We start from the raw sequence: 27,489 nt of genomic DNA, 5'->3' as shown, positions 1-27,489 counted from the left end.
GCGCTTCTGCGTGCGTCACTTCTGATCAGCGCATGCGCAAAGCCGATTTTTATTTAAGTTCTTTTGGACTGAAGCAATGCAACACCCGCTGAGTGGCATTAAACAGCTTGAAAGATCAAAGACCATTTTTAATATAACTCCGACTGGATTCGTCTGAAAGAAGAAAGTCATATACACCTAGGATGCATCGGGGGTGAGTAAAACGCAGCCTAATTTTCATTTTTGGGTGAACTAACCCTTTAAGTGCCTTAAAAATCATTAATTTGCACGTGTAATAATTTCATGCATTACTGCAGTCCCTCTTTCGGTGCCTCTATTTATAATAAGAACAAATCACTCATTTCATTCACTCCAAATAAACAAACTCATCAATCTGAAACTGTGGGAAACCAGTGGCTTTGGCAAATATCACTAATTTGAATTAAGACTGAGATTTTAGGGTAGCTGTGAAGGCCCTCCATTGTTCTCAATGCCTATTCCCAGGGCAGGGTGGGGGTCGCGAAGGAGGGGGTCCGCGGGGACCTGGGGGTGCCCGGGCTGTTGAAGGTCCTGGGGGTGAGCGGTTGATGGAGGGTCCCCGGGATGGTGGTCTTTTGGGCGGAGGTCGCATGAGTGGCTGATGGTCTGGAGGGGGCGGTAGAGGTGGAAGTGGACAGTTGCTGCGTGGCGGTGACCTTGGCTCCTCTGCTTTCACCCGGGTAAAATTGATGCATCGCCCCTGTGGAAACACGACAGATGGTGGGATCACTGTCAGTTCAAAGCTGAAACTACATTGCTAGCAGTAGCTATAACTTCTGGGGATAAAACATAAATCATGCTCTTTACATATTTTGTATGGATAAGTTGTATTTTCAACCCCAGAGGTGACAAGTTCACTGTGAAATGCGTGGGATTCAAAAACAAAAGCTCGGTACAGCTGATCCTAGGCTGCATTCTCTTGCTAGCTTTCGCTCGAAATGCCCAGGAGATGAACCCACAGCACTTCAGACATTCAGAAACTCAGCTGTCAACTGCAATTCTGTCCCTAAAATCATGGGGGTGGGGTTGAGGAGTTGCAGCACTGCGCTCAAGGAAGAATAGCTATTTGTGAAAACGGTGATGGAACAAGGGGCTGGTCTCTGAGAAAATGTACATTCTTCAAGATGAAGTGATTCATTGTTGTCAGCAAGGCTGATCGTTCAGGAGGAATCGTCAGAGAGGGTTCAAACTCAAGGACGGACTGACCAAAGCCATTCAAAACTCACTTTATGCTTCATTAGGTGCAAAAAATGAAACTTTGGATGACTCAGGAATCCACTACAACACCCACATTTGTCAGGGCTTAAAAAAAGTAACTAAAGATATTTACTTTAGTATACTTGGCTACAAAAATAAATAAATAAACATTTAGAAATTGAAGTGATAAACAAAACTGCTTGAACTTTTAAAAAGCACTTCATTGCATCATTTCATAAAACAAACGTTCAGGTTCAAAATAAGTTTTTAACATATATATATATATTAATATTGCTCTTGGTTATTTTCTATTAATGTAAGTAAATAGATATATATATATATATTTTAGAATTCTCCTGCTCACCAAGGCTGTATTTATTTGATAAAAAAATACAGTAAAACATCAATATTGTGAAATATTATTACAATTTAAAATGACTGATTTCTATTTTAATATATTTTTTAAAGTATTTTATTCCTATGATGACAAAGTTGTATTTTCAGCAGCCATTACTCCAGTCTTCAGTGTCACATGATCCTTCAGAAATCATTCTAATATGTTGATTTTGTGCTCAAGAGATTTCATATCAAAGTTGAAAATAGTTGCGTTGCTTAATATTTTTGTGGAAACCATGGTTTCTTTGATAAATAGAAAGTTCAATAGAACATAATTTATCTTAAATCTTTTGTAATATTTTAAATGTCTTTACTGTCACTTTTGATCAATTTAATGCATTCTTGCTGAGCAAGAGTATTCATTTCTTAAAAATAAAATAAAATAAAATAAAATAAAAATACCAACCCTAAACTTTTGAATGGTAGTGTAAATAATTTTAATACCGAGTATGATACTTTATTTTATTTAAAAAACTCAATCTCTACCATGCTGTTTGAGCATTTATCAGACAAACAGATGGACAGTTTAAAGGCCACTAGCTAAATTGTCACAGGAGAGATTCCCTCCCTTTTGTTCAAGGGTCTGAGAGGACTGAGGGTAGGAACAGATATGGCTTTTATGTGTTATATAGTAATAAGGGTGGTGCTAGTTCACTGATTATGCAGGAGTGATCTGCATAAATATGAAACAGACATACAGAGAGCCCTACATGTAACATGCTTCTGTTTTCTATATAGTGTGTTGGGATGGTTTATGTAAAATTGGCAGGCAAAGCTGTCAAGTCATGTATCTTTCTGTTCAGATGTTCAATCATCACATAACACTAAACTGAGGCTGAAAACTGGGATATGTGTCATGGGTTTTAAAGGTCCCATGGCATGAAAATTTCACTTTATGAGGTTTTTTAACATTAATATGAGTTCCCCTAGCCTGCCTATGGTCCCCCAGTGGCTAGAAATGGCGATAGGTGTAAACCGAGCCCTGGGTATCCTGCTTTGCCTTTGAGAAAATGAAAGCTCAGATGGCCCAATCTGGAATCTTCCCTTTATGTCGTCATACGGGGAAAGGTTACCTCCCCTTTCTCTGCTTTGCCCGCCCAGAGAATTTGGCCCGCCCATGAGAAAATGAGCTACTACCGTAAGAGGCGAGCGCAATATTTTTTTTTCCTCGAGAGACATCATGGCTTGCAAACGAGCGAAGCATGGCAGTTGCCCCGCCTCTCTCCTCCTCATTAGCATTTAAAGCTACAGACACAGAAATGGCACGTCCTAAGGAAAGCTCATTGTGGGACTGGCTCGTAGTGGCTGAAATTCTGCACCAAGGCTGAATTTCGGGAAAGAGACTTCAGATACAGTACTAGGGACCACTTAGGCCTATATAAAAGCATCCAAAAAGCAGCATGTCATGGGACCTTTAAGAAATCTCAACACGAGTCAACATATAGCTTGCAAATATAAAATACTCCATTTACATTATAAATACACCTTGCTGGCTATAGCCTATTTTAAATTTTTTTTTCAAAGAAAACTTGTTCTGCCTCTTTAACAACTTTCCTTTTTGGTTGACCTCACCAAGCCTTCTAATTTTTAAGCCCCTCCCCTCCAACCACCTGTCATATAGAGAGCACTTGTCATAAATTATCACCTTCTGCAATGGTCGTTTTAGGTTTGTTTCTGTTAAGGATTGTTAAACAATAGCATAATATAAATACAAAAGAAATAGCTAGTATAAATATAAATATTCTCATACACATACATATATTAAATTTAAACAATTATATAAATATTAAATTATTTATTAAAATAATAATAAATACCATTTATACATATGCATTTGTCATATGTGTGTGTGTGTCAGAGAGAGAGTACAGAAATTGTATTTATTATTAATAAAAAATAAAATAACACACACACACATATATATATATATACATATATTACATAAAACATTTAACAATAATAAATAAATAATGATAAATGAATGCATACTAAAAAAAAGGTATTTATTATTATTTTTAATAGATATGTTTTAAACGGTTTTTGTAAAATATTTGATATGTAATAAACATTAAAATAATATATTTATTATTATTATTATTAATTTATAAGCCAGCATGCATCAAAAAAATCACCTGTTACAAAATAATTTTGTAAACAGTTTTAATGGTTGTTCAAACACCTGTATTTGTTGCAATGTTCAATGGGACCCTGGTAGATAGCACCACCTTGCCAGTGGCCCCCAGGTAATTTGAGTTTGAGACCCCTGATGTAAAGCCTGTAGAATCTTGTAGCCTGCTGGGGGCCATCCACAGTAGTTAAAACACCATATGGACAGATTTCTCTTCCCCACTCCCTCCACCCACATCTGCACAGTATTCGTGAGTCTCCATTCTCATTCGGCCCATATGTTCACCCTTGTGCAGGCCTGTTGCTGTGCTGCTCGCCAAATTGTCCTTTTCGCCGCTCACGACTGGCAAAATGATGGCTTTGCCCTACAGCCAGACAGACGTGAATCAATCACCCCCCTACCCCCAATCTGACAATAGGCCATCACAATAAAACTCAGCTCCCCCTTTGCCGAATGGGCCCCATGTCACGTTATGGGGCTCTTTGTTTAAGCTGTTAAATCAGACCACCAAGCATGGATCTAACGCAGACCCACATGAGAGTGGAATCCCTGAGAACAATCAGAGGAGCATGTCATTTACCTAAACTCGTAAATTATGTTAAAAAGCGACTTCCTTCTGTTAACCAGAGCCTTTCTAGTCACAACTTTAACATCTCTGTGGGTCATTAGGAAAAGCAAAACAAAAACACTCTCTGTTCCACAGAGTTTCTTTGTGTGAAATGTAGATGGCACTCAGACGTGAAGGGGAAGATACTGAGCATTTGAGGTGAAGCTTGTAAACTGGCCAGACAAAGACTTTCAACAACAACAGCTTCTTTCTTTACACAACTACTATAAGTGAGCAATAAAACAAGGCTGCCACCTCTGCATCACAATGTGTGCACTGAGGCCTATGGGTAAAAAGTTTGACCCGGATTCATCCATATGACACATTGGCTCAGGTTATACATGTTAATGTTTAACATTCATTCAAAATACAAGATTGTCAATGTGACTTCTATGACTTAAACAACACTGTTCAATTTATTTCAATTACTTGCATTTATAATGTAACAACAATATTTCTGAACTAACAAAATGTCAGCAGAGACAGAGACTGCTGAAGCCAATAGAAAAATGCCAGAAATAATAACAAGATTTGCACTTCCTGGAGAAAAATAGTGTTTAGTAGACAACAAAAGATTACTGTTGGTGTTTTATGTAAATATAGGTTTCAGGGTTTAGTTGCACACAAGTTAAATGATATATCTGAGTCGCTTTACTGCTGATATTGCCCTTACAAAATGTTACCATGCAGTTTCTTCCAGAATTCTTTAGTTTTTTACAGTTGCTACAGCAGTGGTGTTCTGAAATGGGGAGGCAAAGTCCCTTTTTTCTCAAATTTTCAAACCAAGTAAAATTGTCTTGGTTAAATAAACATAACTTACACTATCAGAAAAAAGAGAAAGAAAAAAACCCCCAATTTTATTGTATTTCATATTTTTACATTAACAATATAATTAATATTCTATTTATTAAAGCCAGTATGAATCTCATCAAGCATTTTACATTTATTCCAAAATATTAACTCAAGGCAATAACAATTTAAACTATATATTTTATTTGATAACTTCAGTTAAGTTCAGAAACGTTCAGTTATTTTTTAAATGCTTTTAAATATTTTTGAATTTTTCGGATCATCAGTCATCAAAGCTCTGTAAATATTGGTCACAGACACAGAGATTTACCTTACATTTCACCAAGCTGATTACTCAATAAAAACTTTTTAATGTCATACTTTGTAGCATTTGCTGTCACGAATTCGGTCCATGGACTTCCGTTTATTCACCACCAGAGGTCACCCTTTCCATTACATTGACTCTCGCACTACACAAACTGTTGCATAGCACCCCGGACTACATATCCCATCATTCTTTGCACGATTTGCACACTGCACTGATTGCACTCATTGCACACAGCTGTTTCTAATCACCTCACTCACTATATAACACCCACTCCTACCACCTTTCTCTGCTGAGTATTGTTTAGCCCGTACCCCATTCCGAGTCTCTGTGTTTTCCTTGTTTTGCCTTGCCTTGCCTGTTTTCGCGGTTTCTGATCTTTGCCTGTTTTCCTGGATTTTTCCCTCTCGTCTCGCCCCTGTGATTCTGTCTGCCGATCGGTGACCTACGCTAGCCCTGGTACTATTCTTGTTTTTTGCCCGCCATATACCTGTTTGCCATTGTTTGACCCTGCCTGTTTACCACGTCTCTTTAATAAAGCCTGCAGATGGATCCACACGTCTCACGTCTCGTCAGCCCCGTTACATTTGCATTGTTTTATTTTTGTACTACAAATTTTTTTCTTATCCAATTTTTAAGGAGGCACTGCCTCTCTTACCTCCTCAGAGGAAACACCCCTGTGCTACAGTGTAATCACAATGAACTAATATTAATATGTGACCTCCTCCAAACACTGTAATACATTTTCACAATCTATCATCTTTATTTTTTTATGTATGTGTATTTATGTATATATTTATTTGTTTGTAGCTATACATAAGTAGCTAATTCCAAATTACCACTGTTTAACTGTAACTATGATTAACTTTTTTACAGTTTTTTTACAAGACCAATCAAGAAAAGAACAATTCAGCATGCAAAAAGATGTAATAAAGACAAACAATTACAATCCAGAATGCAAATAATGTGATGACATCCTGTTGGTTGCAAAATGAATGCAGACATCTGAATGCAGAACATCCTATTATTGTAAATCAAATGAATTTTTGAAATGTTATACAATTTAAATTAAAGTTTCTTTAAAAATATAAAGAGTAACAAAAATGCAAATGTACAGGCTAAAATCCTCAAACCAAACGTTCAAAATAGCATGCAGAAGTTCAATACTTATGCTTGGGGTTTAGAACAAATTACATCTTGAAATATGTATTGTAAAGGGAGAAGGATGTGAGCTAGTTCATAACAACCACTTAACCAATGTGTCTGACAAATATCAATACAGTGCTGCTTGGCAAGAAATATGATAGTCTGTTTAGTTGCAGTCCATCTTTGAACTCTTCAAGACCTCAACAATATACATAAGAGGCCCTTTGGTAGGAATAGAAACAGAGGAAAAGACAAAGAGGATACAGAGATGGAAGAGACAGTGAATCAGTCACAGCTAGGAAATGCAAAGAAAGATGGGCTATAAAGAGAAAGATGTGGACTAATATAGAGATTAGGCCATCTATAGCTGAGCAGAGGTCTTGTTTGGGCACAGCGAGTTGTTTGTGTCTGCTGTCTAGGCATTGTGCTGCAGGTGGGCATGAAACACACAACTACACCCCAAATCTCCCTGAATAGCACAGCTGTTTCCACCCAAACCCTGTCCTTTACAGAGTCTGCTGACTTTACCAGAACCTTCTAAAGCTCATGCAAAATACATTGAGCAGCTGGACACTGGCAGTCCCTCAGACAAGCAGCCTATTATGGAGCCATGAAGAATTAAACCAAAGTAAATCAGATCGGTCCATCTACAGTGGGAACGGAGCTATAGCCCGCCCGTGTCAATGGGATCATACTGTACAGTCTGCGACACTGCAGCCCACATGAAAGATGCCTTTCATAGACACACAGATGTGTTGCTATGACACAGCTTGTGCTGATGGAATAATGCAGGGTGCAGAGAGCAGGGCTCAGACACTGAGGGACGTCTTTTACAAAAGGCACAAGAGAATGAGAGACTGTGCTCGGCCACACCGTTGCTCCATGTGAGGAGGAATTAAAAGCAGCGCAATTAGACTGCTATTTCCTGTCCCGGCTACTGAGCATGCTTAGAAAGGATGGGAATGTCAAAACAGCTGTACTTAAAAAACAAAGGGAGCTGCCTCGCCTCCTTCTATGGCAGCACCCAGTAAGCACAGATTTATACAGAACCCACAAACTTTGGATCAAATATTCATATTTACTTACAATTGAATCATATTTAATCAGAAATGAGTCTCTTATGCTCACCATTGCTGTATGTATTTGATTAAAAATACAGCGAACACTGTAATATTCTAAAATATTATTACAATTTTCAAATATCTTTTGTATTTTAAAATATTTTATAACGTAATTTATTTCTGTGATGGCAAATCTGAATTTTCAGCAGCCATTACTCCAGTGTCACATGATCCTTTGGAAATTAATATGATGTTTTGGTGCACAAGAAACATTTCTTATGCTTATTTTTTTGTGGAAACCGTAAGCAATCTATTAGGATTATTTAATGGATACAAAGTTCAAAAGATCAGATTTATCTGAAATAGACATTTTTTGTAACACTGTAAATGTCTTAACTGATACTTTTGATTATTTTAATATCTTAATAAAAGTACTTTGATACAACAATATATTAAGGCACTTTATATTAGACATAAACACTATTACAGAATAACAAACTGGAGCTGGATTCCGTCATTCAAAAGAGCAGCTTATTCAAAGAATCAATAAGATAAACAAAGGCACTATGAAAAATGGAAATGTTATCCATAATATTCAAGCACAATTATGTATCAGGTCTCTATTCTGTGGAGTATTATTTGTCTGTATTGGAATATCAGTAACTTGAATGGTCATTGTACCTGATCTCCGGGCTGAGGTCTCATGAGTGACACCTGGTCATATCCTCGACGGAAAAGGGCCCACAAAGCATCCAGTTTCCCCTAAGACACAGAACTGTTCTATTAAAACATTTTGGACTTTAAAATCTTAAAGTCTAAAATATTGGACTATTATAATGTTTCTTTCTACTGATATTCCAGGGCTAATTTAGTGATAATTTCATATTCAATTCTATGGAAAAAAACTCATATACCTGAATAGGACTGTACCACTTTCTATGATGGGCAGGTCTGCGCCCATACAAATTTCTGAGTTTAGGTTCATAAGGCTCATATTCATCTTCAGGCATTTTCACTACAGCATTCTTTGGCTTCTCCAGTTTAGCTCCTTCCTCCGTGGAGCCCTTGTCCCCCCAACGCACCTAAAGACAGGAAAACAGTCCACTTATAACCAACACAGACTATGGAAAAATGGTTGTTTCACCATGAAAATATTATTAAGGAGCTGTGTTAGTGTGGCTATACATATATAGAGCTTTTCCTTGGGGCAGTGGAAAGGCTTGCATGTTTCAATGATCCTGAGACCAACAGAGCAAAAGACACTTCACGCAAGCTTGCATTAACACTAATGTCTTTAAGTAGTGCACTTAACAAGTAATAGGCACTGGAACTGTGAAAAAGGTGTGTGCATTTTTCAAAGAACAATAATGCACATGTCCAATATTGCTACCGTTGCAAATTACAGGAGTAAATCTACAGGCGTCAGCATGTCTTATGATGTCACATGATCTAGTTTTGGCACCAGGCAGACAGGTACCATTTAAGGTCACAGTGATGTGCTCTAGTGCCTTGAGGGTTTATAACATCACTCGTCATGTGTGGTCTTCATCCCCCTGTAGCCCATGTTAACCTATGATCAAGACACCCTATATAAAGCCGAAACACACACACTGTGTACAATAACATGCATCACCTCCATTCTTTTGATTCCACCGACTCCTCTTCCTCCATAGTAGGATGCATCTACTGTAGGCCATTTCTTTTTGGGCATGCCATCTTCATCATCGGGTTCCTGTTGAGCGCACAAAACTTACATAAACCTAATATCACACTAGTAATAATTAGCAAAGAATGACCATACTTTAAAGTCATGTTGAAAACAACACTCTTTTTCTGTTATTTTGTATAAATTCACTGTTAGCATATTCAACCCATTAGTTTACACAGATAGAATAAACACAAAGACACAGTCAAATAATGTTAGCTGCGAAAGTAGCAACCACATTGTGTCTCCAAATCAAAGAGAAGCTTTAGAGACAGAGCGCCTTGTTTGCGCTCTCAGTGTTAAGAAGCACAGATGCACACTCAAAAGCCATTTCCACAAAGCTCTTTTATTTCCCATCAGCCTCAGTGACTGCTTGCCTTTGACCTCTGGGAACAAAGCAAACACAAGAGGATCATTATGAGTCCTTTTTCCAGAATTTTGCTATTCAGTCATCCTACAGTTGAGCCTGTGGTCCCCGCTGTGTCCACTTTCACTGCTCACTTGTCTTTATTTACACGGCCGTGGCATAGAAAATGCCCTTAAATGGTGATGGACAATTTTGCAAAGCAGTTGCACTCCTAACTAACAGCTGATATTGGCAGCATTAGGGAATGCGGTTTACAAGGAATGATGCCATTTCTGGGACACGCTGGATTCAGCTTATGAGAGTTATTAGTTTTATCATGTGCAAACTGTTTTCTTAGTGCCCTGATTCATATCGGCTCTAAATTTCCATGGTTCATTTGGGTGTATGGTTGTGCCTAAACACACACATACACAAACATAGGCACAAAATGAGGTTAGAGGGAGTTCGACTCACAGGCTCAGGGGGAGGGGGTGGAGGCACTTCCTTGATGACCTGAAAGAAACATAATTCCCAGTGAAAGAATATTATCTAAACTAAGAGCAGTACAGTATAACTAGTAGAGCTATAAACAGTACAGTAAGCATTATATTGCATATAGCACTGGGGGGAGGTACAAACATTATTAAATCATTGTTTGAGTATGTGAATAACACAGATAAATGTATGTTTTATAATAATAATAATAATAATTTTTTTTTAATTCATTTCATTTGAATGAACAATTCATTTTCAAAATCATTGTTAAATCATTAAGTGTGTGAATGACACAAATAAACACATGATTTATTTATAACAACAACAAAAACAACAACATTATTATTATTACTATTATTATACCGATATTGTTAAATTATTGTCTGAGTGTGTGAATAACACAAACAAATGCATGATTTATAAATAATAATGTTCTGATATTGTTTAATCCTTAATAATAATAATAATTATTATTATTTATTATACTGACATTTAATCAGTATAATAAATAGTTGACAAGTTAAATCATTGAGTGTGTGAATGACACAAATAAACACATGATTTATAATAACAACAATAACAACAACAACAACTACTATATTATTATTCTTATTATTGTTATGGTTACTCTTTTCAAAGCTTTTGGTTGAATAATGTGATGTTTAATTGCCTAGATACCTTTAGGGGCCACTGTAAATGTTTATTGTGTACAGCTTTTAATTGTGTACAACCTTTAAGACGTACCACTGTACAGCACAGAGGCCAGAACCACCACATCAGCACCAGACCCAGCAATAGGAAAACAGCCAGTAACGAGATGAGCAGGATGGTTCCATCATACTGCACTCAGAGAGACACACACGTACATCTTCATGAGTATTTGCTGGCATAACACAAATGAACAGGTGAGGAGATTAAAGAAGAGGGCAAATGGTTGCTCCAAGCGATGGAACTTGTTTTTTCACTGCTAATTTGAACTTACGTGACAAAACCAGACTCCTCTGATGAAAGAAAGCAGAGGAGACCTCATAAGAGAAAAAGAAAGAATAAGAGAAAAGGGAAAAGAACAAAATAGTAGTAGACAGCAAACAACAATGTCGAATAGACATTCTGAGAGGCTGAATCACTATCACACCAATCCACCATTCATGTTTTTACAGGCAGAAGTGGTTTTGACAAAGGAACAAAGATGTACTTACACATTCAGTAGTGGTGATGTGCACTGAGCTTGTGATGTAGGACAAACCCTCATTCATGCTAACCTGCAGATATATCACCCTGTAACACACACACAAAAACACTTCAATCACACCTGCTGAAAAAGGCATATTCATTGCATTTCTCAGATGGACATGTGTGAGCTTGCAATGGAGTTATTATTAAAGCCATTATCAGCATTTTCTCATTCAAATTTGAAATCCGGAGCCAGGATTAAAAAATGAAATGGTTAATGTCTGTTTCACACAGCTGCCTGAATGACTTCCGATGCATTCCTCTTTGATGGATAACAACACAGACCCTCAAAGGCCAGCGGCTGAAAGCATGTAGGCACAGGAACTTGACTGATAAGCGTTATCTAAGGTAGAACTATACTTTGTGTGTCTAAACTGTTTTTATACCCCAGGATGCAAACAACAAGGCAAAAGAAACTGGACAAAATGATTATACAGGATTTGTGATTTGATTCTGAGATCTGTTAAATATTTCAAATGGTTCTCAACGTCACAAATGAGATTCAATGGGAATCAAATGTAGACTTTTGCTTAATTCCCCTGCTTTTCAGAGTTTTCTTCCAATAAAAGGCCCTTAAAAATTGCACCTGTGTTGGATCTAAAGTGTTAGAAGAGATCTAAACATCTCTTGCAAATTATCTAAATGTTTCATACTGGGATCAAATTTGCTTGGAAACCAATGTCTGCATTCAATTTATATGCTCACCAAGGCTCCATTTATTTGATCAAAAATACAGTAAAAAGAGTAATATTGTGAATTATTATTACAATTTAAAAAACATTTGTATATTTCGATATATAGTATATTTTAAAATGTAATTTATTCCCATGACATTTCTTATTCTATCAGAAATTTCCAAAAATAACAGAATTTATTTGAAATATAATTCATTTGTAATATTATAAATGTCTTTACTCTCACTTTGGATCAATTTAACACATCCTTGGAGAATAAAAGTGCTAATAAAAGTGCGAAAAAAAATCTTACTGACCCTAAACTTTTGAATGGTAGTGTAAATATATATTATAAATAGAAAAAGATTATATTAGTTCTATGTAATAGTAATAAAATGTGATGTGGATTTTAAACTGGATAAGATCTTCAGTAAAACATCATATTTTAAAATCTTGAGATGAGAAAGAGACGAAAAAGCAGAGTTTGTCATGTGACTGATAACAGTCTATGAAGACATGTTTATGGACATCAAAACTGACAATGTGTCCATTTCCCCTGACAACTTTTTAAAAAATGGAATTTCTCCCAACAGCAGGGATGCTGCCATGTTTGGCTCTACCATGGGCATTCAGAGCGCTGGTATGCCGGAAAAGTCTCAGCTTTCTTGATTTAGGCGACCCCTCTTCTTCTGCTTTGGTGGGGAGAAGACGGAGCTGAAAATAAGTTACTGAAGGGGTATTGCCCCGTCTCCTCTCTGTCGGTCCTGCACACCCCTTCCGGTGCCACTCTGTTGGCAGGATGGGGGATGGGCTGAAAGGGGGCACAACAGGATAACAGGGGGTTGGGGGGGGGTGTCCAGTGACAGATCCATCTCATTTTCCATCAATCAGGAAGCGACTGGCTCTTTTTGAGCACATCTTCAGGAGGCCACTCAGTCACACCACGCGTTTAGGTGACAGCACTGACAGCTTCATCTCACAAGATGTGAATACAGAGGAGGAGGACAGGGCAGACTTTGCCCCAAAATCGCCTTTTCTTACCCCTCAAAAATGAATGAACATTACTCACATGGTCTTCTACAATCAGATTATACAGACATCACTTGACTTAATGGTTGGTCTTATTATACCACAGCATCAAAGTTTGCATTAGAGGATGGCATTTTTAATTTCAAGTGATTCCATTGACTCTAATTAGCCTGAATAATACCACCCCTCTTGTTACTGGATTATGATGGAATGTTTCATCTCCATTTTTCCCTTATATGAATACATACCACATCTGCTTGACTTTTGAGAGACCTAGACCCTAATCTAATTCAATAATCACTAAATCAGACTCTAATACCACAAGATGGTATCCAGAAATGTCATTGCAAAATAAACATCATCTTACCAATACATGACTCTCCCTTTCTCACTTTCGGCTGCTATAATTAAATATTTTCAATGTTAACTAAAAACTAAAACTAAAAATTATTATTAAAAAATATAAAATATAAAAAATAAAAAATATATTAAAAACCTAAAATTAAGTTTAAGTTGTACTAAAATGTACTAATAAATATAAATTGAAAAAAAAAATAATGACAAAAGCAGATAATTGCTAAAACTTCAACCAAAAAATACTATATAAATAATACTAAAATAACACTGCTCCTGTTAGAGGTCACCAACCACAGTGGATAATCCACCTTTTTACTTGGCATGTTTCATGCCAGATTATTACACGACTGTTCACCAAATAAATAAATAAATAAATATGTGAGCATGAAATATTGATTTTATCAAATTTTTTTTTTTTGTAATCTTACCTGAATATTATCTAAAAGCTTCTGCTAATAAAAATAACAGTTAATTATACTCAGTAATATTAATACTGAAGTATTTTGAGGTCATTGTCACTATGCATGTCATTTGCATGAAACGAGAGAGAGTCTGATACGAGATGAAATGAAAATAGTGCTTGTTTCAGTTACTGGATGAGCTGATTGATAAAAAGTATTATATTATTAAGAAATCTTACTAAGAATATTAAGAAATATCAGACTGCTGGATGGTGCAAATGACCAGTCAGAACTGAGTATTCTAGAGAGTCGTAATAAATAAAAATATTATGTATTCTATATTCTTGGGCAATATTATTATTAATCCACAATTAGGCAATTCGATTATATCCGATAACAAATATTGCTAAGAACGCATGAATTAATCAAAAGTTTTGAATGAATGGAAAGTGCTGAATATTGATATACCAACAGCAGCTGCTTTTGTGTCACATTAGCAAATGCAACGCAATACAATATGCAGTGATGTAGGCTCACCAAGAGTAGAAAAACAGCCCTGTTTTGCTTAAGGTGCCATGAGAGGCTCCTTCATTGGCACCTCAAAGAATCTTCCTGACAAGAACAAGACAGATGAAATCCTCAAGGTGTCTACAGTCGGCAGTACACATAATTATTCAGAGAGCTTGCAGGGAAATGAGCCGCCACCAGCAGCTCATTTGTTGTAGAAGGCCTGGTAAGTAACCTGTAGTGAGTCTCCGGGGCTCTGCTCTGGCTGATGTGGATATGAGCGGCTCTGTATTTCACTGTCTGTTCTTTTCTCTCTCAACTCAGAAAACCACCAGAGCCCTGGGCTAACATGCACACTCACTGGGAACTTTTCACGCAGGTCAAGCCCATGGTGACTAATCTCTCAGAGAGGCTAATTATACACTCATCTCGGGCTTTTTACACCACATGCCTGTTGTCTCGATGTGTTAGGGTGCGTGGAGATTGACTGATAAGAATAATTCCAAACGACATTGACCCTAATTTTTTCAAGGGTACCAATGCATTAAGCTATAAAATGGCAGGATGAAGTGCACTTACTTTCCAGCCTCATTTAAGATTGGTGCAGGGCAAAGAAGGAGCGTATCTTCAACACTGACAGGTCTTTCATCTGAAAATGAATTGCATGAAAAAGAATAAGATACATTTTCATTGATAATCATCATTTAGACCTACTCTCAGGGTAAATACTTTATTATTGCTATAACAGAAATGTCCGTTTATATAATAAAAGAATGTTGCACACATTATTTTTGTGTTTTCATAGAGCTTAAAAGAAGAATGCAACATTAAAAAGACTGTTTGTAAAATAATGTTACTTACTCAGTGTAGCTGTGTCATTCACTCTGAAGCTGCACAGGACCTGATTGATGTTTCTGGCATGCAAAAATCCATTTCCCCTCACAACCACTTGGAAAGAGTCTTAAAGAAACACAAACCAAAATGTAATAATAAACATGTACCAAGTCCTTTTACTGCATAGTGAAATTCCTATGTTTTTTTCCCAGAAAAAAAATGTAACCAAAAATTAGATTAAGTAGCGTTTTTATGTACTGTTTATACTGAAATAATGGTAACGCTTTAGATTACAACCCGCAATGTACTGCGTAAGTAAACAGAATTTACAGCGTAACTTTTTTGTAATTACAGTGTATTCAGTACCTCCGTGTAGGTATAAGGTAACAATATGCGAAGTTTGGGGAATAAAGGAGTAATAATCTGTAAAATTACAAATTATTTCTACTGTAAGTATTTTGAAACTAAGGAGTACCTATTCTAATATTACAGGGTATGTATGACCTCTTATATTTGCAAGCGATTAAGCAAAAACATACACTGTGTACTTTTTTATAGCCTACACATATAAAACACGCTGGTAATTGTTTCAATCCAAACGCTCGGTTGAGACTGCTGGGTTAGGAAGCTGGCTTGATTTGACCCAATTTGGGTTGATATCAGTAATAACCCGACGTTGCTGGGTTACGAATGTGGAGGACGTGAATGAGAGCACGCAGCAAGTCACGTGAGTTCAAACATGAACAGCTCTGTGTGCGACGAAATCCGTGACTGCGGTGCTTAAGACGGGTAAAACCGGGAACTGAAATATGTTAGTCAAAATGGTGCTTGAGGACGTGGATCAAAACGGTAAATCAAAGACAGTAAAATCCTGTCAGTTCGCTATAATACACAGTTTAATCTTGACTTTCAGTGTTCATTACTGTGTGTTTATTGGCGTGATGGGTTGGCCATAATAGTTTAACTAGTCATTACTAGTTAATCAACTAACGTTAATCATTAAATCAGTAGGTGAAAAACATGAACAAATTGAACAAAATCTATCCTTAAACAAGCTTTTCAAAAGAATTTGGTTTAACTGTATAATCTGTATAAGTATGGAGTTGCTTTGCTTTTTTTCTGAACTGGTGTAATAAATTTTTATATTTTATTAGGCTATCTGTTGCCTGTGTTGTTACTGTTGTCATATTGTGTGTGATTTTAATTTTAAAACCCATTTTGGGTTAATTTAACCCAGCAGTAGGCCTATAGTAAATTGCAAACAATATTTGAATTAAATAAAACAGTCCACCATGTTTATTGATACATTACCTGATATATAATGTATGTATGTATGACCTACTGTATAAACAATCGTTTCAGAGCAATTTGTGGTAGCCACTTACCATGTAACTACATGGAATAAGGGGAGAACAAGCACCGCTTTCAATTACAGCCCGCAAATGTTGTATTTACACTGTAACTACATGGAATAAGGGGGGAACAAGCACCGCTTTAAATTACAGCCCGCAAATGTTGTATTTACACTGTAACTACATGGAACAAAGAGGTAACAAGCACCACTTTAATTTACGGCCCACAACTGTTGTATTTACACTGTAACTACATGGAACAAGGGAGGAACAAGTTGGACTTAAACACAGAACAAGTGTATAGTTGCACAGTAATTACAGAGAAGAATATTGCACTAGTTTTAATTTAATTTAAATGGCCAAATTAAGCCCTCTACATTTTTTTTTGCTATAAAAACACCACAGTATACATCCACTGAAATACAAATGTTGTATCATGTATTTTTTCTGCGAACAGCTGGAAAGAGGTAAACTTGTTTAAGCTGCATTGAACCTTGAAGGTATATCATGCAAAGTTATTTGGTATTTATATTTGATAGTGGTGTTGTGAAGTTGCTGAGATCGACAAATAAGCTTTCATAAGGTCAGTAGACTCGTGAATTATAAATCATAGCAGAAACTCATTAACTCATTTCACTAGATGTCCAGTTTTGTTGTTCAGTAATCTCCATCATGTCCATCCTTTAATAATAGAATGTGTACCCCATGGTTAAAAAATACCTATACGCCTGTAATAAAATACCAATATAAAATTATAAAAAGTATATATAGTTTTTCTAAATCATTCCCAAACATAAGATTGTTGTTTAGGCCATACATACCACGTAATATTAGAATAAGCACCTCTTAGTTTCAAAATACTTGCAGTATAAATTATTTGTAATTTTACAGGTTGTTACCCCTTTATTCCCCAAACTTAGCATATTATTTCCTTATACCTACACGGAGGTACTGAATAGGTACACTATAATTACAAAAAAGTTACACTGTAACTTCAGTTTACTTACGCAGTTCTTTGCAGGTTGCATATCTGGGTTTTACCCCCTTATTACCCAAACGTAACACATTGCTCCCTTATACCTACACATATGTTCTTTATAGGTACACTATAATTACAGAAACGTACACAGTAAATTCAGTATACTTACATAGTTCTTTGCGGGTTGTAATCAAAAGCGTTACCGAAATAATTTTAAAGTATGAGAAAAATGCCTACATAAGGCTGTGCCGGCTTTTTAGATCTTTATTTCATGTAGACCTTTTCCAGAAAAAAAAAAAAGCCATGCTCTAAAATTATAAAGTGTGCTCAGCCAGAGGCCAGGTTTTTTTTTCTTCTTCCCCCCCTCCCACTCTTAACCTTTCAGGAACACTCAACTCAACTGGGTAAATGCATATGCTCCAGTGGTGCTAATAATAAAAGTGAAGAGGTTCACAAATATCTAGGAGTCATGTAGCTGGAGGTGCTGTGTTGGTGGCCGACAACGCTGACTGCCTGACCTTTGAGACCCCCCAGGCAATGCTGTAGACCCTCTGACGGCTGCTAAGCAGCATATGTTAGAGAGAAAAACACGCTCACTTAGAAGCTGTCTCAGCAGGCGTCAAAGGATGCAGAGTGGATGTGACCTTACTCATGGCACTGCACACACCAGTGTGCATTTGAGGAGATTTGAGTGGATTAGTACTGATTCTGCCATTCATCTCTAAATAATGCTACACCTTTAGAAAATGTTCTTGTTGTAAACCTTTAACATTTAAGTGCATAAAGTTCACATGATGAGAAACATTCTGTGCGGTGTGCCATCAGGGAGAGACAGTTGTATGGAAAGGTCAGGAGAATATACTGTAAGTGTCAGTTCTCTTCTTCTGTATCACACCAGCATTTGAAGCTTCAAATCATGAATATAGTAGATTTCCTCTTTTACTTTTAATAAATAAACACCTAAAAACTTTAAAGTCAATGTAATTTGCCATTCACAACTAATTTACTTTCGTGAAATAAGGATATTCAACAAATATGCTAAAAATATGGGACAACACTTGGATGGATTTTATTCATCAGAAATTGTTAAAAGTGGGCATTAGATACCAGGAAGGAGCCAACTCTGAATGTGAGTTTGCCAAAATAATTTGAATATCGGTTAACATCATCCAATTTCCCTCATGGCCTAAGTGACATCAGCAGAAAAGTAATTTTTAATAAAATTGTGATGTAATGGAAGTAGCAACAGATGTTTTATCCTGGAACATACATACAAGTGAAATGGATTATCGAAAAAGAAAAAAAAAAAACAGACTAAATGACAAAAGAAGCCTGGCATACATCACCATAGAGAAGTCTGTCGTGTCACTGGAAGATCAATTTATGATATTTTTAGTTAAAAATTAAGAAGTCCAAAATAAGTAAGTAAATAAATGACTAAATAATGTATGCATGGATGAATTTTTCACAATAAGATCAATAGCAGGCATTTATATAATAGACTTGAATTTTCATTTCATGCGAACTTTAAGGATTACAAAGACAAATTTATTCTTTGGAGTAACATGCAACAATTAATCCATCACAATAAGGCCAGGAGTGTGCATTAACAATGTAAACAGGGTCAATTTTGTTAACTCTAAAGATCCTTCATTCAGTATATGTACATAAGACCTGGCGAACTGAAAAGGCTGATCATGGGAAAATTTGAGTCAAAAAAATTCTCAGCATGTCTCTTGTCTCATCATGGATCTACCAAAACAAATTCCACTCCCATCCGATCCAATTAACCTGTCATTTCCTCTCTAATTATACTAATCCTGTCTGCCATGCAGAAGCCCCTCTCCACCCCACCTCTGCGTCTAAATTTGCCCAGCTCTCTTGCACATGCCTGCTTAATGTGACGTCCATACAGCTGAAATGGCTAATTCCATTTAATTTTGGAAGCCGGGCATCGACATCCATGTCCTTTTCTTCCCTCGTTACTGTCGGACATGGTGTGTCGGGTTCTGACAGGAAAACGCAGGGGTAAAAAGGTCAACACTGGCTTGGCAGCGGGCAGCGCTGGCAGCGAGATGGTGGGCAGGGGCTGGTACGCTGTCTGCTTGCGCCCGTTGTGCTGCACGGGAGAGCTGACGCTTCCCATCCACACCTGAGAGCTTGATGGCTTGGGCTGTTTAGAGCAGAGGTGCCACGTCTGAGCACGGACACTTCAATCACTGCCCTAACTGGGGGATGGGGCGCAGAGGAATCACAAAGGTTAATCAAAGCAACGATTGCTGTCATGTTTGATGGCTGGGCCTCCTCACAGAACAGCGAGTAATGGCCTGTTTGCAGGCTGCATGGGCTGGTCACTTCTCATCAGTTTGATCGCTGAGACTGTCAGGCATGGGAGCTGCGGTCACAGCACACTAAACCAAACCACTAACCACAATCAGATTAGCCCAAAAGTAACCCAAAATTGTCCCAGATTGTCCCATGCTTCAAATGAATCTTCGGCTAAACTGTAATATTTAGAAGAATATAATGCACTTATGGACGTATGAGTAATTTCTACAGTGCATTACTTCAAGGATTGATTTAATTACAACAATGTTTCATTAATGGCATTCACTGCCATTTAATGTTTCCAATAAGGATCATGTTAATGGACACTAAACCAAACCAAATCAGTCAACTAAAACACCAAACCAAAACACTAACCACGATCAAATTAGTCCGAAAAATGAGTCCCAAGCTTCAAATGCAACTTTGGCTAAACTGTAATATTTAGAGGACTATACTACATGTATGGCTGATGGTAATTTTCACAGTGCATTACTTCAAGGATCGATTTAATTACACAACAATATGTTTAATTAATTACGACATTCATTATCATGCAATGTTTCCTTAAGGATCATGTTCATTAATCACGTTAATCTAAGTGACTTGGGGTCATTAACTGTTTTGTTTTGGATTAGTGGTTTTAAAATAAAGAAATAATACAAGATGATTGTTAAAGGAATAGTTTATCGTAAAATGTAAATGATTTAGCCTTATGTTGTTCTGAAAGTTTTTTTTTTTTTGCTGAACACAAAAGAAGACATTAAAAAATATTTCGTTTTTAGTATCTTTTTGTCCTTACAGTGGAAGTCAGTGCAGTCTATTGGTGTTTTGGACAACACTGACTTTCATTGTATGGACAAATACAGTTGAAACATTTTTCAAAATATCTTCTTTTATGTTACACAGATAAAGACTAATATGGGTGTGGAACAACATGAAGACGAGTAAATGATTTACATTTCTGGGTGAACTATCCCTTTAAAGCTAATTTAATACAAATAATGACAATGATATTAATAATTTTTATTTAAATAAACTCATAAACTAAAATATATCTTAGTGCTAAGCCACAAAAGTATAAGTGTGTGGTCAAACTGCAGGGATATTGTTGTTTTAACCACCATCGTTTGCCAGTGGTCACTGTGTGCCCTCTCTCTCTCCCCCTCTGTGTGCTTCAGGCTTTGATGTCCCATAACTTGACAGAGAACTTATTGTTAGGAATGCTCAAGTGAAATTAGAGAGCTGTTTTTTTGCCTGGCTGGTTTTTCCTGGCCTAGTTTGCCACATCGGATCTGTTGTCTAGCCGAGGTGCTGCTGAATATCTGTGCTGCAGTTCCGCTCCGCCTTTACCAGTGAAATGTCCATTTGTTTAATTGGCTGCTGCTCAGCAGACAGGCCTGCCACATTGAGCACTGGTGTGTAGGCCAGAGAGGATGGATGTGGCTTGACATGACCTTATTAGCATGCACTTACTGCTTGAGAATGCACTCACAGCGCCGTCTCCTTGGTGATGCAAACAGGCGGATTAGCTCTGCCCAGACATGATCAATTTTCATTTTCTGGTGAGTGCAAGAGAGCGCAACTCGCGAGCTTCCATTACGCCGCTCAGGGCTTTCACACAATTAGCACAGACAAGCTTTATGTGTATTATGGTTTGCGCACTGTCCTCTCATATTCTTTTAAACACAGACAGATTTAATATAAAAATCAAGGTGTTAATTACATTTATTTTCAAATGATTACAAAAACATTATCATGGTGAGTGTTGAGGTAACTCTTACCTCCAGCGCATACACTGGACGGCTCGGCTGCTAAAATCTCAATGCAGGATTTCTTGATGATCTACAAAGAAAAAAAAGGAGTGCCAGAGTGCTTAGTACTCCGTATACACAGACTTTTTACAGGAGCAATTGCATTCTGTAACCAAATTAACTCAAACTGAACTATTAACGGGTAATGCAGTAATGTCACTCTCTTTTGGATGCTGACAGCTCATCTAAATTGTTATGCTTTTATATCTCTTCATAAAAGCAGCATAATGTTTATATCTTCCAATTGCATCTCTTGCAATGTGACTTTATTTCTCACAGTGTGATTGTATCTCGCAATGTGACTTATTTCACATTAGGCTTTTTTATCCCGTAGTGTAACTTTATATCTCAAAATGAAACTTTGTCTCACAATCAGATTTTTTTATCTTACAATGTGTGTTTACATATCACAATGTGACTTTATATTTCACAATGAGACTTTTTCGTTTATCTTGCAATGTCACTTTATATCTCACAATACCCTGTTGAAAAAAACAGCATAAACCAGCAAAGGACCAGCTTAAACCAGCATCCCAGCATCAAAACATACCTAACCAGCATATGCTGTTTTTTTCAACAGGGTAAGACTTTATCATCTTGAAATATCACTTTATTTCTCACAATGTGACTATATCTCGCAATGTGATTTTATATCTCTCAATGATAATTTATATCTCGCAATGTGACTTTATCAGAATCAGAATCAGAATCAGAATGAGCTTTATTGCCAGGTATGTTTACACATACGAGGAATTTGTTTTCGTGACAGAAGCTTCCACAGTGTAACAGAATGACAGTGACAGAACAAAAAACACAGATAATAAAAAATAAAAAAATAGAGGTGAAATATCGGGTGGTGTGTACTGCCGAATGTCCAGCAATTCGTCTCTGGTGAAACTGATTGCAGGGATATAACTAAAGACAGGACAAACTAACTGTCTTTAGTTATATCTAAAGACAGTTTATATCTTTATATCTCAAATGAGACTATATCTTGCAATGTGGCTTCATATCTCAAATATGATTTTATATCTCACAGTGTGATACATTATATTTTTTTCTACAAAAATATCAGACTCCAAATGGGTTAAACGGTTGCCATGGGATCCATGTTTGTTATTTACAGCTGCAAGATGCCAAAAATCACAATTTTGAGAGTGACTCCTGTCTTTCGTACGCACATGGTGGGATACTTTAGGTGATTCACTCTCTCATTTAAATGCAGCTGTCGCTACGAAAACTTTAACTTGTATACGTAGCCAAGGACAGAGAGAGAAACAGAGAAACTCACAGAGTCTATCATTCCTTCAAGGGCCTGGAATCCTCCAATTACAGGGAACACATGCGCTATGGTGTCTGCAATTGTGGCCAGCTAAACAAGTAATACAATACAGGTTTACAGAGACACCTCCAATACAGAAAATATGGTTAAATTCTGAGGTGCCACTAAAGCAACTTATTGTGCAGTGGTGCTGAGTTACCTGTGTCTGGTTGAAGTCTTTTACACCCACACAGTATACGATAGCTCCCAAAGACCGAGCTCTCTGCGCCTGCACATAGATGGGCAACAAATAGTCAGCTCTATTACTGAGCAAATGCCACTGTCAATTACACATCTGCCAGAGAACATGCCACATCCGTTGCGACATCACTGGCTTGTGTACTTGCCTCTTGCTGTGCTGTGACAAACTGATAGTCATTTAACTCCCCATCCGTCAGTGCTATGATCACACTGGCTGTCCCTGTGAAATAAACATCATCTCATTGAGGCGTGATTTTCCCAGAATAAAAGCGGAAGTGTGAATGAATAGCATGGTAATTCAAAGTGGCGTTTACCATAATTTCCGTGATATATCTGCTCATTTGCCTGCAGTTTAAAAGCAGATGTTTACAGCATTAATGCAGGAATTTTAACCATCGTAGAATCAAAAGATTAGAAGATTGATGTTTGAGTGATTAGTACTCAATATACACAGACTTTTTATAGAGGTAACTGCATTCTGCAACCAAATTAAAACAGCATTAATGCAGGAATTTTAACCATAGTAAATCAGAATACTAGAAGATGATTCAGTGATTGATTTAAATTGACTCATTTGATTCAATAAGAAAAAGATACCTGTTTCAATCCGAGATTCATATATGTATCACCTCCTGGTATTTCTCTCTTCAAAACATTTAAGCCTCTCGTAATTTCATTTCTGAATGACAGATGATGGAGGAAAGTTATTACAATGCACACAAACAATATGTGTATTTCTGTGCAACATTAACATTGTTTTGGATGCTGATGTGTGTGATACCTGTTCTCTGTGAGTTTCATAACTGTTGTTCCGTGAGTTGAGAACACAATGAAGGACATCCGTAACATTGGGCTGTAAAAAACAAAATAATAATAATAATATCGCATATTGTTCCTTAAAGGTATCACAATATGTATGTACAATAGTACATCAAAACTAAAGCAACTTTACCTTATAAATTTCTCTGCAAGATGCTCCACAAAGGAGTAAATTTCAATCCAGTGGTTTTTGACACTTCCTGACCTATAATAAAATCAAACATGTTGAAAAATTGCATGCTTCAAAGAGTCAGAGGCACTTCTGTGCATTATAGTGGCTGCCTTAAACACAATTACATAACAATTACCATCTTTTCTTACACTATCTGAGAGTAGCAGGTCCTTGAGTACTCTATAAAATGCGCACATGCCACTAATTAATTACAGGCCCCACAGCGTTCCCAACAAGGGCTAATTGCCTTTGTGCCAGATGAATCTGCCTCCTGCTAGCAGAGAGCAACTCCCCTTCTTCCTGGAGCCAGCCATTTGAATGGGAACAGATGGCAATGGTTGAGTGTAACAGGTTGGGGTCCAAAATAGAGCTGGCATCTACATCAGCAGCCAAAAAGGCTCACAGCTCCATCTCTGACAGGGAGTCAGGAAACATAAAACTGGACATGTGGATCTAGCAACAACAGCAGCAATCAACGCTAATCTGATGTCAGTTCTAAACACCTGCAATTTTATATATTGATATACCATGGCTCCAAAATGGACATTTGGGCCACAATTGCAAAAAAATGCATCACAAAAAGTACTTAAAATAGATGTATGTTGCTGCATTAGATTATAAAATGTGAAACAAATGGGCATTTATTTTAAAGAAACACAGCACAAGCACAAAAAGAAAGTTTCAGTTAGTCAGCTTAAAATAATATATGCTGTTCAAAATGAAGACAAAAAGCAATTGGAAACTTTCTGGCTGTAAAATCTTAGTGGAAAATGTCCATAGTTAATGGGATGAACTACAGCTGCTAGTTACTCTGCACCTGTGTGTACTAAAGGGGAACTGACTCCATATACTGCATTCAAATCCCTTTAAGACCAACTGGTTAAAGTAAAATGGCAACAAAAAGTAGTTAATTCAAAGTCGAGCATAATTTGTTTGCAGATGACATAAATTTGATATTTTGTTATACAATGAAATTACATTCAGACATTTTAAGTGTGGCTAAAGTGTCTAAAATACTTTTTGGGGCCACTGAAATAAGTAATTAACTTGAATACAGTGTGCAGCAGTCTAGAATAACAAGACTGTGCTGGTTTCCTTTAAATGTAGCTTGATCCTGGCTTTATCTATTATCCTCTAAACTAAAATCAATCTTCAGCAAACCACTGACTCAGAATATTGTTATATTAAGAAGCGCTAGCTCTGTCCGCTCTAGGAGCCATAAATTAAAAGGAGTCACATACAGTGACATAAAACTAGTTCTCGTTCCACTGATAATCAAATGTATTTTCTCTCTGAAAAGCAATGGAGCTGCTTTTCTTTCCAAAACTCTCTGAACCGATGGCCTGATATTTACAATTAGTGTAGGGTCACTGAGTGGCATTTAAGGCCTCGAAGATTCAGCCAGAACCATTCAGCTGATTAAAAGTGTGGAAGTGTGGCAAAAGCCTGATGATGCATGCAGTCCCTTAGGTCTCTAAAGGCATTCAGAAAACTTTACAAACAGAAGAGCAAACTGTGAAGTGTAACTAAAATGCATTTGCACTCCAAACATAGCAACAAACGGTTATAACTGGAAGAAATGACTATGTTTTCAAAATGTATCTTAATTTTGTTCTGATATACTCATTTAACCATATCCCTTCAGATTTATCAGAATTCACTAAATGAGCAAAATTATTGTCTAAACTGTACAGACATTGCTACTGTATGTTGCTCTTGAGCTTTTACTTCATATTTGACTAAAATCTGATGGCCACAAAAGGTATTCATTTATAACATTCTCTAGCATGCTCCAGCATGTTTAAGCTTGTTTTGGGTATTCACAGCTCCAAGGGGCTAAATAATTATGAGTAGGATGCCAGTTACTCTTCACTTACACTCACTAAGAGCTCATTACACATTTAAATATGAATATTTGCATTCTACAAAAATAACATGTAAACAACTGGCTGCAGTTGTAAGTTGCAATAAAAATACAGTATATGCATTTTTATTTATCTTGAGACATCTTATTTTCTTTGTTAGAAACGGGTATCTGCTAACTAATAGTGCATGCATGCTCTTGTGATGAGATCTCTCTTTGCCTTTTATGATTAAGAGATTATGATACGCAAATGTGCATGTGAACTTCACCAGGTGAGAGAAAATCATGCTTGTTAAAGCATCGCCCGAGGCAGAGTCCTGTCCTCCAATTCGCCGCAGTCTAAAGCCATTTAACAAAAACTTCAGGAATCCACCATGAGGAAAACAATAAGCACTTTGCATGTTAATAGAGACAGTGAATGGTTAGCTGTTTATATGGATTTGGAGTTTTCAGTTCATCCTGCCATATATGCATCCTGGTCTCCTTTAGGAATAGATATTTTCCCACAATATATCGCCAGACGTTTTCTGGTAGAATATACCTAGAAATTACTATCCATTTAAAAATATTAATGAATTGTTTTCATATTAAAGCATTTGGATCAATGCAGTTCTGTTATTCGGCTGTCTAAACGAATGACTGTGGTTATAATAGCGGTGCTCGCGCGTTTGAGGGCGTCAGAGGCGTCGCGCAGCAGTGCGCGGTGAGAGGAGAATAAGATGCCATAAATATGAAGGCCACTTACTTGTCGAGGACAAAATATAAGTCGAAAGCACCTTGACAAGACCTCTTCTCTTCCTCAAAATAAGGCTCAGCTTTTCCAGTAGGAAACTGCATCAAAACCACTAAAATACCCACAGCAATCAGTGAACATGCCATTTCATCAGTTTATTCTCTCCAAAAGCACAGGGATAAAACTGCATTTCATGTTACTCCTGCAGAAAATGAAAACAACTCTTTTCCAAGAAATTTATTCCTTAAACAAGATATTTGAATGTCTTGTCACAGAGTTATATCCCGACCCGCAGTCATCTGAGTCCGCTTCCAAAACACAGAAGCTCCTCCTCAAGGAGAAATGTTTGGAGGAGCGACCACAGACCGGATGGCGAGCAGGCAGCCAACAGCTACTGAAACGTCTTCTTTCCGGGAGAGGGAGAATGTTGGCTTCAACGAAATTCCTTACATTTTATTTGATATTATGTTATTCGAATCACTCAAGCTTTATATATAATGAGTAAAGTGAAACATTTTTGAAGGTATACCTTTTTTTCTGAAATAAAATGATCACTAAAGCATTCTTAAAAATTAGAAACAGGCTGAAGAGACACAGCAGAATGTTACAAAAAAAAATTCATCCTAAGTTACATAAAAGTTTCCATAGTTGGAGAATCGTC

General features: G+C 37.0%; 1 protein-coding gene across 1 annotated transcript; it reads right to left on the bottom strand.

Annotated features, from left to right (window-relative positions):
* Positions 1-198: 198 nt before the first annotated feature.
* LOC107673963 (anthrax toxin receptor 1-like) lies at positions 199-27,124 on the bottom strand. Its single transcript, XM_016467817.1, has 18 exons — positions 26,841-27,124; positions 24,193-24,264; positions 24,022-24,093; positions 23,838-23,919; positions 23,555-23,585; positions 23,387-23,460; positions 23,200-23,268; positions 23,010-23,090; positions 21,689-21,749; positions 15,276-15,374; positions 14,994-15,063; positions 11,413-11,491; positions 10,958-11,053; positions 10,193-10,231; positions 9,301-9,399; positions 8,582-8,749; positions 8,349-8,429; positions 199-718 (listed from the first exon to the last, which is right to left on the bottom strand). The coding sequence occupies exons 1-18, from the start codon at positions 26,972-26,974 to the stop codon at positions 467-469; spliced, it is 1,659 nt and encodes a 552-aa protein (XP_016323303.1). The 5' UTR covers positions 26,975-27,124; the 3' UTR covers positions 199-466.
* Positions 27,125-27,489: the final 365 nt, after the last annotated feature.

Source organism: Sinocyclocheilus anshuiensis, unplaced genomic scaffold (genome assembly GCF_001515605.1).
Source record: "Sinocyclocheilus anshuiensis isolate Anshui unplaced genomic scaffold, SAMN03320099.WGS_v1.1 scaffold292, whole genome shotgun sequence".
Taxonomy (NCBI): Eukaryota; Metazoa; Chordata; class Actinopteri; order Cypriniformes; family Cyprinidae; genus Sinocyclocheilus; species Sinocyclocheilus anshuiensis.
Note: the sequence above shows the minus strand (reverse complement) of the source record. Positions and strands in the feature narration are given on the sequence as shown.